The following is a 14,090-nucleotide window of genomic DNA, read 5'->3' as shown; positions in this document are numbered from 1 at the left end:
CGAATTAGGGACACTGTTGCTCCTGGGGTATCGGCGAGGACCATTCGCAACCGTCTCCATGAAGCTGGGCTACGGTCCCGTACACCGTTAGGCCGTCTTCCGCTCACGCCCCAACATCGTGCAGCCCGCCTCCAGTGGTGTCGCGACAGGCGTGAATGGAGGGACGAATGGAGACGTGTCGTCTTCAGCGATGAGAGTCGCTTCTGCCTTGGTGCCAATGATGGTCGTATGCGTGTTTGGCGCCGTGCAGGTGAGCGCCACAATCAGGACTGCATACGACCGAGGCACACAGGGCCAACACCCGGCATCATGGTGTGGGGAGCGATCTCCTACACTGGCCGTACACCACTGGTGATCGTCGAGGGGACACTGAATAGTGCACGGTACATCCAAACCGTCATCGAACCCATCGTTCTACCATTCCTAGACCGGCAAGGGAACCTGCTGTTCCAACAGGACAATGCACGTCCGCATGTATCCCGTGCCACCCAACGTGCTCTAGAAGGTGTAAGTCAACTACCCTGGCCAGCAAGATCTCCGGATCTGTCCCCCATTGAGCATGTTTGGGACTGGATGCAGCGTCGTCTCACGCGGTCTGCACGTCCAGCACGAACGCTGGTCCCACTGAGGCGCCAGGTGGAAATGGCATGGCAAGCCGTTCGACAGGACTACATCCAGCATCTCTACGATCGTCTCCATGGGAGAATAGCAGCCTGCATTGCTGCGAAAGGTGGATATACACTGTACTAGTGCCGACATTGTGCATGCTCTGTTGCCTGTGTCTATGTGCCTGTGGTTCTGTCAGTGTGATCATGTGATGTATCTGACCCCAGGAATGTGTCAATAAAGTTTCCCCTTCCTGGGACAATGAATTCACGGTGTTCTTATTTCAATTTCCAGGAGTGTATTTTGAAGGCCTGGAGGAAACTTATTTTCGAGATGGGATCAACGTACAGAAACATTGTTAGACCAAGTGCATTAATTTACAAGAAGACTACACTGATAAATAAATAAAGCTGCAGTGAAGTAAGTACTTTTTTTCTGTTCCGTTCTGAGAACTTTTCAAACCATCCTCGTACTAAGCGACTAACGCTGTTTGTGGTTCGTGGTTCATGGTTAATAAATACCGGTTCAGGTTGCCTATGTAACGGCTTCCAGGGGCGATAAGAATACGACTTTCAATATTTCATATAATTACTGAGCAAATTAAAAAAAATAAAAGCTGTCATAACGTACGCATTAAGAGGTGTAATCCTACGTTATGGGCTTAACACAGTATGACAAGCATTACGGTTAGAAACTGTCTGTCTGTCTTGAGGCAAAGTTGCTCACGACTAGAGTGAGAGTACTTGGTGACTTCAAACAGAACTTAAATGTGATTTCAAACCTTTATGAAATTTTTACGCGCTCACAAAAATGAAGGGAAGGAAACCAGTTTATCGCTTACTACATTATCGCAATGCATCCCACAAAACTTCAGGATCATGCACGACGTTTTAATTTATTGCTTCTTTACTGCTGCCTCTCTTCGTTACAATTTTTTGCAGACATAATCAACATATACAACTTAATGTGCCTGCAAAGTTATTTCATTGTACAACACACTGCTCCGGAGATATGACGTTGAGATGAATGGAAAGTTAGCTTCTCCTTAAAACGGAGGGGAAGTCACCGAGAATATATTCATTCAGTGTTTCATAATTAGAGCACTCAGCGACCTCCAACGAACTTTAAATATAATATCAAACCTTTTCGAGACTTTTCCTCGCAAAGATGCTTAATGTCAAATATTTAACTAATTAACTCATTTTAAAGCAATCGGAAGTCCAAAGCTGTTGTGAGTTCGATTCTTTAAAGATTCGGGGGTCTACAGGTTAGCCACTTATACAGCAAAGGCCAGAAACGCATATCAACTGAATTTACATAAATCAACCCAGGCTGCACTGCATCGCTAAATGGGCAAGAATCCTAGTGTGTCTGTGCGGCAGTTAATGCGTTCTCTTTGTGAAAGGCACTTCCCTCACCACAAGCACTGTTCGCTGTTTACTGAGAGACTAAATACATTGGCCTGGAAAGCTTAAGGAAGAAGTAACTTTCAACGGATATGTCATTATCAAGTAACGTACCCCGATGAAAGTTGGACCATACATAGAAAGAACTACTACTGTACTGTTACAGGAGGTAACTGATGGAAATACTCTGCGAGACGAATAGAAATGACACTTCTATTCAAAGACAATAATTGTGACGATATATGGTGGTCTCCTGAACACTGCAAAAGGCGGGACATGGTGCTTAACACGATGTGCGATTATAACGAGCCGGCCGCGGTGGCCGAGCGGTTCTAGGCGCTTCAGTCTGGAACCGCGCGACTACTACGATCGCAGGTTCGAATCCTGCCTCGGGCATGGATGTGTGTGATGTCCTTAGGTTAGTTAGCTTTAAGAAGTTCTACGTTCTAGGGGACTGATGACCTCAGATGTTAAGTTCCATAGTTTTCAGAGCGATTTGAGCCATTTGATTACAACGAACCGCAGTGCGTTCTCTGCAACGTACTCCCGTGCTGGCCACCAGTATAGTAAAGAGTTCTTGTGTGTAGGGGTTCTCATGCCTCCACGAGCGCTGTTGACAAGTGGTGCCTTCTGACGTACAGTACATGTTCTCACCGCATGCCTCACGTGCTCAGTGGGATTTAAGTCGAGTGAACGGGCAGTCCAGTCCATTCCCAGAACATCCACTAGTCGTGAGAGCTCCTCCAGCTGCGCTATTCGATGCGGTCGCACGCCCCGAAAAATACGGACATTAGGGGAAGGAGCACAGTGTCACAATAACGCTCACTTGTGAGTGCACTGCATTCAAATATTTGAAGGCCAGTACGTCGATGCCTCCCTACACCAAAACATCGACGCCACAAAAACCAACAAATTCGACAATGTTTTTGGATGTATTGCTCCCTCTCGCCATATGACGGCACTTCCCAGATTACTACTCGCACTGAACATGCTCTGATCTGAGAAGGGCACCGGACCGCTCACATCTACATCTACATTCATACTCCGCAAGCCACCCAACGGTGTGTGGCGGAAGGCACTTTACGTGCCACTGTCATTACCTCCCTTTCCTGTTCCAGTCGCGTATGGTTCGCGGGAAGAACGACTGTCTGAAAGCCTCCGTGCGCGCTCTAATCTCTCTAATTTTACATTCGTGATCTTCTCGGGAGGTATAAGTAGGGGGAAGCAATATATTCGATACCTCATCCAGAAACGCACCCTCTCGAAACCTGGCGAGCAAGCTACACCGCGATGCAGAGCGCCTCTCTTGCAGAGTCTGCCACTTGAGTTTGTTAAACATCTCCGTAACGCTATCACGGTTACCAAATAACCCTGTGACGAAATGCGCCGCTCTTCTTTGGATCTTCTCTATCTCCTCCGTCAACCCGATCTGGTACGGATCCCACACTGATGAGCAATACTCAAGTATAGGTCGAACGAGTGTTTTGTAAGCCACCTCCTTTGTTGATGGACTACATTTTCTAAGGACTCTCCCAATGAATCTCAACCTGGTACCCGCCTTACCAACAATTAATTTTGTATGATCGTTCCACTTCACATCGTTCTGCACGCATACTCCCAGATATTTTACGGAAGTAACTGCTACCAGAGTTTGTTCCGCTATCATACGATCATACAATAAAGGATCCTCTTTCTATGTATTCGCAATACATTACATTTGTCTATGTTAAGGGTCAGTTGCCACTCCCTGCACCAAGTGCCTATCCGCTTCAGATCTTCCTGCATTTCGCCACAATTTTCTAATGCTGCAACTTCTCTGTATACTACAGCATCATCCGCGAAAAGCCGCATGGGACTTCCGACACTATCTACTAGATCATTTATATACACTCCTGGAAATGGAAAAAAGAACACATTGACACCGGTGTGTCAGACCCACCATACTTGCTCCGGACACTGCGAGAGGGCTGTACAAGCAATGATCACACGCACGGCACAGCGGACACACCAGGAACCGCGGTGTTGGCCGTCGAATGGCGCTAGCTGCGCAGCATTTGTGCACCGCCGCCGTCAGTGTCAGCCAGTTTGCCGTGGCATACGGAGCTCCATCGCAGTCTTTAACACTGGTAGCATGCCGCGACAGCGTGGACGTGAGCCGTATGTGCAGTTGACGGACTTTGAGCGAGGGCGTATAGTGGGCATGCGGGAGGCCGGGTGGACGTACCGCCGAATTGCTCAACACGTGGGGCGTGAGGTCTCCACAGTACATCGATGTTGTCGCCAGTGGTTGGCGGAAGGTGCACGTGCCCGTCGACCTGGGACCGGACCGCAGCGACGCACGGATGCACGCCAAGACCGTAGGATCCTACGCAGTGCCGTAGGGGACCGCACCGCCACTTCCCAGCAAATTAGGGACACTGTTGCTCCTGGGGTATCGGCGAGGACCATTCGCAACCGTCTCCATGAAGCTGGGCTACGGTCCCGCACACCGTTAGGCCGTCTTCCGCTCACGCCCCAACATCGTGCAGCCCGCCTCCAGTGGTGTCGCGACAGGCGTGAATGGAGGGACGAATGGAGACGTGTCGTCTTCAGCGATGAGAGTCGCTTCTGCCTTGGTGCCAATGATGGTCGTATGCGTGTTTGGCGCCGTGCAGGTGAGCGCCACAATCAGGACTGCATACGACTGAGGCACACAGGGCCAACACCCGGCATCATGGTGTGGGGAGCGATCTCCTACACTGGCCGTACACCACTGGTGATCGTCGAGGGGACACTGAATAGTGCACGGTACATCCAAACCGTCATCGAACCCATCGTTCTACCATTCCTAGACCGGCAAGGGAACTTGCTGCTCCAACAGGACAATGCACGTCCGCATGTATCCCGTGCCACCCAACGTGCTCTAGAAGGTGTAAGTCAACTACCCTGGCCAGCAAGATCTCCGGATCTGTCCCCCATTGAGCATGTTTGGGACTGGATGCAGCGTCGTCTCACGCGGTCTGCACGTCCAGCACGAACGCTGGTCCAACTGAGGCGCCAGGCGGAAATGGCATGGCAAGCCGTTCCACAGGACTACATCCAGCATCTCTACGACCGTCTCCATGGGAGAATAGCAGCCTGCATTGCTGCGAAAGGTGGATATACACTGTACTAGTGCCGACATTGTGCATGCTCTGTTGCCTGTGTCTATGTGCCTGTGGTTCTGTCAGTGTGATCATGTGATGTATCTGACCCCAGGAATGTGTCAATAAAGTTTCCCCTTCCTGGGACAATGAATTCACGGTGTTCTTATTTCAATTTCCAGGAGTGTATATTGTGAAAAGCAATGGTCCCATAACACTCACCTGTGGCACTCCAGAGGTTACTTTAACGTCTGTAGACGTCTCTCCATTGATAACAACATGCTGTGTTCTGTTTGCTAAACACTCTTCAATCCAGCCACACAGCTGGTCTGATATTCCGTAGGCTCTTACTTTGTTTATGAGGCGACAGTGCGGAACTGTATCGAACGCCTTCCGGAAGTCAAGAAAAATAGCATCTACCTGGGAGCCTGCATCTAATATTTTCTGGGTCTCGTGAACAAATAAAGCGAGTTGGGTCTCACACGATCGCTGTTTCCGGAATCCATGTTGATTCCTACATAGTAGATTCTGGGTTTCCAAAAACGACATGATACTCGAGCAAAAAACATGTTCTAAAATTCTACAACAGATCGACGTCAGAGATATAGGTCTATAGTTTTGCGCATCTGCTCGACGACCCTTCTTGAAGACTGGGACTACCTGTGCTCTTTTCCAACCATTTGGAACCTTCCGTTCCTCTAGAGACTTGCGGTACACGGCTGTTAGAAGGGGGGCAAGTTCTTTCGCGTACTCTGTGTAGAATCGAATTGGTATCCCGTCAGGTCCAGTGGACTTTCCTCTGTTGAATGATTCCAGTTGCTTTTCTATTCCTTGGACACTTATTTCGATGTCAGCCATTTTTTCGTTTGTGCAAGGATTTAGAGAAGAAACTGCAGTGCGGTCTTCCTCTGTGAAACAGCTTTGGAAAAAGGTGTTTAGTATTTCAGCTTTACGCGTGCCATCCTCTGTTTCAATGCCATCATCATCCCGGAGTGTCTGGATATCTTGTTTCGAGCCACTTCCTGATTTCACGTAAGACCAGAACATCCTAGGATTTTCTGTCAAGTCGGTAGATAGAATTTTACTTTCGAATTCACTGAACGCTTCACGCATAGCCCTTCTTACGCTAACTTTGACATCGTTTAGCTTCTGTTTGTCTGAGAGGTTTTGGCTGCGTTTAAACTTAGAGTGAAGCTCTCTTAGCTTTCGCAGTAGTTTCCTAACTTTGTTGCTGTACCACGGTGGGTTTTTCCCCGTCCCTCACAGTTTTACTCGGCACGTACCTGTCTAAAACGCATTTTACGATTGCGTTGATCTTTTTCCATAAACACTCAACTTTGTCAGTGTCGGAACAGAAATTTTCGTTTTGATCTGTTAGGTAGTCTGAAATCTGTCTTCTATTACTCTTGCTAAACAGATAAACCTTCCTCCCTTTTTTTATATTCCTACTAACTTCCATATTCAGGGATGCTGCAACGGCCTTATGATCACTGATTCCCTGTTCTGTACATACAGAGTCGAAAAGTTCGGGTCTGTTTGTTATCAGTAGGTCCAAGATGTTATCTCCACGAGTCGGTTCTCTGTTTAATTGCTCGAGGTAATTTTCGGATAGTGCACTCAGTATAATGTCACTCGATGCTCTGTCCCTACCACCCGTCCTGAACATCTGAGTGTCCCAGTCTATATCTGGTAAATTGAAATCTCCACCGAAGACTATAAAATGCTGAGAAAATTTATGTGAAATGCATTCCAAATTTTCTCTCAGTTGTTCTGCCACTAATGCTGCTGAGTCGGGAGGTCGGTAAAAGGAGCCAATTATTAACCTAGCTCGGTTATTGAGTGTAACCTCCACCCATAATAATTCATAGGAACTATCCACTTCTATTTCACTACAGGATAATCTACTACTAACAGCGACGAACACTCCACTACCGCTTGCATGCAATCTATCCTTTCTAAACACCGTCTGTACCTTTGTAAAAATTTCGGCAGAATTTATCTCTGGCTTCAACCAGCTTTCTGTACCTATAACGATTTCGGCTTTGGTGCTTTCTATCAACGCTTGAAGTTCCGGTACTTTACCAACGCAGCTTCGACAATTTACAATTACAATACCGATTGCTGCTTGGTCCCCGCATGTCCTGACATTGCCCTGCACCCATTGAGGCTGTTGCCCTTTCTGTACTTGCCCAAGGATATCTAACCCAAAAACCGCCCAGCCCACGCCACACAACCCCTGCTACCCGTGTAGCCGCTTGTTGCGTGTAGTGGACTCCTGACCTATCCAGCGGAACCCGAAACCCCACCACCCTATGGCGCAAGTCGAGGAATCGGCAGCCCACACGGTCGCAGAACCGTCTCAGCCTCTGATTCAGACCCTCCACTCGGCTCTGTACCAAAGGTCCGGAGTCAGTCCTGTCGACGATGCTGCAGATGGTGAGCTCTGCTTTCATCCCGCTAGCGAGACTAGCAGTCTTCACCAAATCAGATAGCCGCCGGAAGCCAGAGAGGATTTCCTCCGATCCATAGCGACACACATCATTGGTGCCGACATGAGCGACCACCTGCAGATGGGTGCACCCTGTACCCTTCATGGCATCTGGAAGGACCCTTTCCACATCTGGAATGACTCCCCCCGGTATGCACACGGAGTGCTCATTGGTTTTCTTCCCCTCTCTTGCTGCCATATCCCTAAGGGGCCCCATTACGCGCCTGACGTTGGAGCTCCCAACTACCAGTAAGCCCACCCTCTGCGACCACCCGGATCTTGCAGACTGAGGGGCAACCTCTGGAACAGGACAAGCAGGCATGTCAGGCCGAAGATCAGTATCAGCCTGAGACAGAGCCTGAAACCAGTTCGTCAGACAAACTGGAGAGGCCTTCCGTTCAGCTCTCCGGAATGTCTTTCGCCCCCTGCCACACCTTGAGACGACCTCCCACTCTACCACAGGTGAAGGATCAGCCTCAATGCGGGCAGTATCCCGGGCAACCACAGTCGTAGTCCGATCGGGGGATGCGTGGGACGAGCTGGCCGTCCCCGACAAACCCCCATCCGGAACCCCACAGTGATGCCCATTGGCAACAGCCTCAAGCTGTGTGACCGAAGCCAACACTGTCTGAAGCTGGGAGCGAAGGGATGCCAACTCAGCCTGCATCCGAACACAGCAGTTGCAGTCCCTATCCATGCTAAAAACTGTTGTGCAAAGAATGTCTGAACTAATCTACAGAGAGCGCAAACAAATCGACAGAAAATTTAAACCGTTATTAAAATACAAGATTGGCTAGTAAATGCAGTAATGCTGCTAATTGCGCACTGCTGACACACTGCTCGGCGGCGGAAGGAGACTACGCGATTTTGCACTATTCAGGTACTAAAACGCGATACTACAACTCTCAAATACTGTAATACGCCAGAAATTTATGAATTAGACCATGCAAGTACCAAAAACACGCAAAGAAATTAAGAATTAAACTATGTAACAAATGAGTGAGCTAGGAGTATACGACTTGCTGCTGCAGCTGATTATCCAACGACGGCAGGGAGTACACTTCGTTGGTCCAGTCCCTACGCTCTTGGCAGTGCCCCAAACGGTGCGCCAATGTACAGGTGACTACGAAACACCACCTACTGGTCGTCGAGCATAGAGACCACGCACTTGCGGCCGCCTTGCCACTGTGCAGCGTAAGATTGCGTGCCTTTCAGTCTTGTGTCACTGTGCAGCGTGAGATAGCGCCTGTGGTTCGGAACGATCACAACGCTTCTGGAAACAATGCTGTGTCCGGTAGCAAACTGCTGGACAATACTCATCACACTTCGTCCTACTTCCTGTTTCCCTATGATTCTCCTCCGTATGAAATGATTGAAATGTTTCCCCAGGCTATGTTCTAGTAAGGAGCACCACCACAGTTCACCATAACTCCTCGCTGATTGACACATACTGTCTCTTCCTGCTCCTTTAACAGCCTCGTGTTTGCCACTATAGTCACGCTGACGTCATGCAATGTGGCGTCCAGCTTTCTGTGGACGGCAGAGAGACCTTTGACAACAACCTCCCGCCCTTCCATTCATTTCCACCAAGCCGATAATATGTTGTATCACTTTATCAATCTTCTCCTTAAGTTTTGCAGAGCAGTAGGCAACACTATCGCCATTCTACTTACCCTACTTTACAGATATGACTGACTTCGTACTTCTCATGATTCCAGCCACTTGAGTAGACACTTGTGGTCGAAAATATCATTCGTCTCGAACAGATACTCGAGTGAGTCTTTCATGCATTTATCAGTGTCTGATATATGAGCGACTGCTAGTGTAAGGAAAATTAGCGAGTGCTCGCGTGTTGTGTTTGCAGGTGGGCAGAAGGCGGCGCAGCAGCAGCAGCAGCAGCTGCAGACGCCTCTTTACCAACACGGGCTGTACACGGGTCCCTACTTCGACACCAGCACGGCCACGAACGTGTCTGCGCAGCTCGGCACGCACGCCTACCTACCCTGCCGCGTCAAACAGCTGGGGAACAAGTCTGTAAGTATTAGTTGTAACCATACTACATGCTCTGTTCTTTTTAGTAAGACATGGCGTTACTCTTTATTACGAGTGTCTCGTCGCGCGTGTTAAGCCGCATGAGCTTACGGTGATTTAACGGAGATTTGTTCAAAGTACACTCCTGGAAATGGAGAAAAGAACACATTGACACCAGTGTGTCAGACCCACCATACTTGCTCCGGACACTGCGAGAGGGCTGTACAAGCAATGATCACACGCACGGCACAGCGGACACACCAGGAACCGCGGTGTTGGCCGTCGAATGGCGCTAGCTGCGCAGCATTTGTGCACCGCCGCCGTCAGTGTCAGCCAGTTTGCCGTGGCATACGGAGCTCCATCGCAGTCTTTAACACTGGTAGCATGCCGCGACAGCGTGGACGTGAACCGTATGTGCAGTTGACGGACTTTGAGCGAGGGCGTATAGTGGGCATGCGGGAGGCCGGGTGGACGTACCGCCGAATTGCTCAACACGTGGGGCGTGAGGTCTCCACAGTACATCGATGTTGTCGCCAGTGGTCGGCGGAAGGTGCACGTGCCCGTCGACCTGGGACCGGACCGCAGCGATGCACGGATGCACGCCAAGACCGTAGGATCCTACGCAGTGCCGTAGGGGACTGCACCGCCACTTCCCAGCAAATTAGGGACACTGTTGCTCCTGGGGTATCGGCGAGGACCATTCGCAACCGTCTCCATGAAGCTGGGCTACGGTCCCGCACTCCGTTAGGCCGTCTTCCGCTCACGCCCCAACATCGTGCAGCCCGCCTCCAGTGGTGTCGCGACAGGCGTGAATGGAGGGACGAATGGAGACGTGTCGTCTTCAGCGATGAGAGTCGCTTCTGCCTTGGTGCCAGTGATGGTCGTATGCGTGTTTGGCGCCGTGCTCTAGAAGGTGTAAGTCAACTACCCTGGCCAGCAAGATCTCCGGATCTGTCCCCCATTGAGCATGTTTGGGACTGGATGAAGCGTCGTCTCACGCGGTCTGCACGTCGAGCACGAACGCTGGTCCAACTGAGGCGCCAGGTGGAAATGGCATGGCAAGCCGTTCCACAGGACTACATCCAGCATCTCTACGATCGTCTCCATGGGAGAATAGCAGCCTGCATTGCTGCGAAAGGTGGATATACACTGTACTAGTGCCGACATTGTGCATGCTCTGTTGCCTGTGTCTATGTGCCTGTGGTTCTGTCAGTGTGATCATGTGATGTATCTGACCCCAGGAATGTGTCAATAAAGTTTCCCCTTCCTGGGACAATGAATTTACGGTGTTCCTATTTCAATTTCCAGGAGTGTATTTTCATTGGGGGAATGCAGTGGAGAAGCTAGTGGGCATTCTAGCGAGTTCCTCTCTTGGAAATGCAAAATTTGTAAGCGAAATAAGGCGACAGAGAAGCAGGAGGAGGATATATTCATACAGTTGCACTTTGCGTAAAACCAGTAGATTTGACCAACTGTCAGAGCTGAGTGGAGAGGAGCCACTTGCAGCTTTAGGTGTTGGAAACAAGCAGCAATTCTCGGTAGTTAGGGATCCTAAGTCAGCTGTAAATTCTAACAGAAAGGAGAAAGTTCTGTTGCTAGGTAGTTTGCATTGTGAAGCCTAGTGTAGGGATGGTTCCAGTGATTGCTATCATAGGGGAGTTATGTGGGAATGTTACGAAAGAGGATCAGGGAGGGACGGTGAGTGGAGCTAGGAATAGTCTGGGTAATGACGGGGAGTAATAATGCAGGTGGTGATGTGGTAAAGATTGCTAGTCAGACTGGTGGCATTAATGTGCACTTCGAGCAACTGTTTTAGCGTCATGATCGGCCTCATCTTACGTTACCCGTGTTAACATGGGGCTGAAGAAGGTACTGATGGCGGTATGGGAGGGGGAGTCTGGCAAATCTTACAGGTGACAGTGTAGTGAGCAGTGGTGGGATCACTCATGGGAAAATTCCTGTGGTAGTTGGTATTACAACTGCACTTTCTTTTTTAGACTGAAGTCAGCTGATACGTATTCCTGCTTACAGAATGTCCCTCTAACAAAGGAATCACCTTCAGACGGAGTCAGGCATCCAAGTAGTAAAGGAATTAGCATATTTCATCAAAGTATAAGATGTATTAGAGATAAAGTTAGTGAACTGCTTACAGATGTTGGATCTGACATTATTGGTATATCGAAGCACCGCTTCAATTATTTTACAGTTCAGAGGCATAATTTACCAGTATACAGATAAGCTGGCGGTTTTTCAAGGAGTTCATGTGGAGTGGGGGAGTGGCCATTGTGTAAAAGCAGTATTCCATTTGAGTCCGTAACATATTATGACATTGCACTGAAAAGGCATTTGAATGTTGAGCAGGGGCAGCTGAATTTAGTGAAACTAAATTTCTAATTGTTGTTGTTTATAGGTCCCCTAACTGTGACTTCAGTGCATTTCCGCTCAAGTTAGAGAAGGTTCTTGGTCCACTTTATAGGAAGTACAAAAATTACTTAGATGTGGGACTCCAACATTAATTTTGTATTTGACTGTGCAAGAAAACGCATGTTGGAAGATCTCCTAAATTCATATGATCTGATGCCGACTGTGTTTTTCCAACCAGGATACAGGGGGACAGTAGCGCACCCGTAGACAATGTTTTGTTCAGTCTTCATTAGTAGACAGGCATTCCGGTAGTAAATGGGGTGAATGGCCTTTCAGACCATGATACACAAATTTCAACAGAAAAAGGTTTTAGTACTCAACCAAACGTTACATATAATTGCAAACTATGTAGAAAAGCTGATCCAACGGCAATAGACAGTTTTTTAAATCTCGTTAAGAAACAAGCGTGGCGGGATGTTTATAGTACCGATAACACAGATGACAAATGTAATGCTTTCCTTAACACATTTCTCATGCTCTTTGAAAGATGCTTTCCATTAGAATGTTCCAAAAAGGATATTAGCAGTAAAAGGTAGCCTGGCTGCCTGACTAACGGGATAAGGATATCATGTAGAACAATGTTAAAATTATATCAAAATATTATCAGTACGAGTTCTCACAATCAGTTACAGATACTTCTAAAATGTTTTTGTTTCCAGATGACAGTAGCTTGCTAGTAAAGGATGTTGTGCGCAACATTAACTATTTCAAATAGTGCAGTTCCTGACATAAGCTCAAGGAAAATTAGAAATTTGTGGTAAGATCGCATGGGATCAAACTACTGGGGTCATCAGTCCATAAGCTTACACACTATTTAACCTAACTTAAACTAACTTACGCTAAGGACAACATAACACCAATGCCCAAGGGAGGACTCTAACCTCCGACGGGAGGAGCCGCGCGAACCGTGACAAGGTGCCTCAGATCACGCGGCTACCCCGCGCGGTACAAGTTCATGGCTTGTAGAAAATAAAATAACGCTAAATTACAGTAAGACTCAGGTTTTACAGTTGCTAACACACAATTCAACAAAACCCAAAAGTTTTAATTTCACTGAATGGTCGTATGATTAGTAGAACAGTGCAGTTCAAATTTGTAGGGGTTCAGATCGATAATAAACCGTAGCGGGAAGCCCACGTTAAGGATATTGTTCAAAGTCTTAATGCTGCCATTTTTACTACTCGAACGCTATCTGAAGTAAGTGAGAGCTCGACCGGAAACTAGTTTAGTTCGTTTATTTTCATGCGCATATTACGTATGGTATTATATTTTCGGGTAACTCTTCCCATGCCCAAAGATATTTTGGGCTCAGACCTCTCTTTATTAGTATAAGTATTCCGAAACTGGCCTCTCAATATATATATAATGTTTACTGTCGTTGTTGTTGTTGTTGTTGTGGTCTTCAGTCCTGAGACTGGTTTGATGCAGCTCTCCATGCTACTCTATCCTGTGCAAGCTTCTTCATCTCCCAGTACCTACTGCAACCTACATCCTTCTGAATCTGCTTAGTGTATTCATCTCTTGGTCTCCCTCTACGATTTTTACCCTCCACGGTGCCCTCCAATGCTAAATTCGTGATCCCTCGATGCCTCAAAACATGTCCTACCAACCGATCCCTTCTTCTAGTCAAGTTGTGCCACAAACGTCTCTTCTCACCAATCCTATTCAATACCTCCTCATTAGTTACATGATCTACCCACCTTATCTTCAGCATTCTTCTGTAGCACCACATTTCGAAAGCTTCTATTCTCTTCTTGTCCAAACTAGTTATCGTCCATGTTTCACTTCCATACATGGCTACACTCCATACAAATACTTTCAGAAACGACTTCCTGACACTTAAATCTATACTCGATGTAAACAAATTTCTCTTCTTCAGAAACGCTTTCCTTGCCATTGCCAGTCTACATTTTATATCCTCTCTACTTCGACCATCATCGGTTATTTTACTCCCTAAATAGCAAAACTCCTTTACTACTTTAAGTGTCTCATTTCCTAATCTAATTCCCTCAG

At 47.8% G+C, this 14,090-nt stretch overlaps 1 protein-coding gene across 1 annotated transcript in view; it reads left to right on the top strand.

Annotated features, from left to right (window-relative positions):
- Positions 1–14,090, top strand: part of LOC124622840 (hemicentin-2-like) — a 180,548-nt gene that overhangs the window by 17,021 nt on the left and 149,437 nt on the right. The window contains exon 2 of the mRNA XM_047148632.1: positions 9,487–9,656. Within this exon, the coding sequence (XP_047004588.1) occupies positions 9,487–9,656 (170 nt within the window). The remainder of the gene's footprint in view (positions 1–9,486; positions 9,657–14,090) is intronic.

This window comes from Schistocerca americana, chromosome 7 (assembly GCF_021461395.2).
Source record: "Schistocerca americana isolate TAMUIC-IGC-003095 chromosome 7, iqSchAmer2.1, whole genome shotgun sequence".
NCBI classification, from domain to species: domain Eukaryota; kingdom Metazoa; phylum Arthropoda; class Insecta; order Orthoptera; family Acrididae; genus Schistocerca; species Schistocerca americana.
This window is presented reverse-complemented; position numbering and strand designations above follow the sequence as displayed.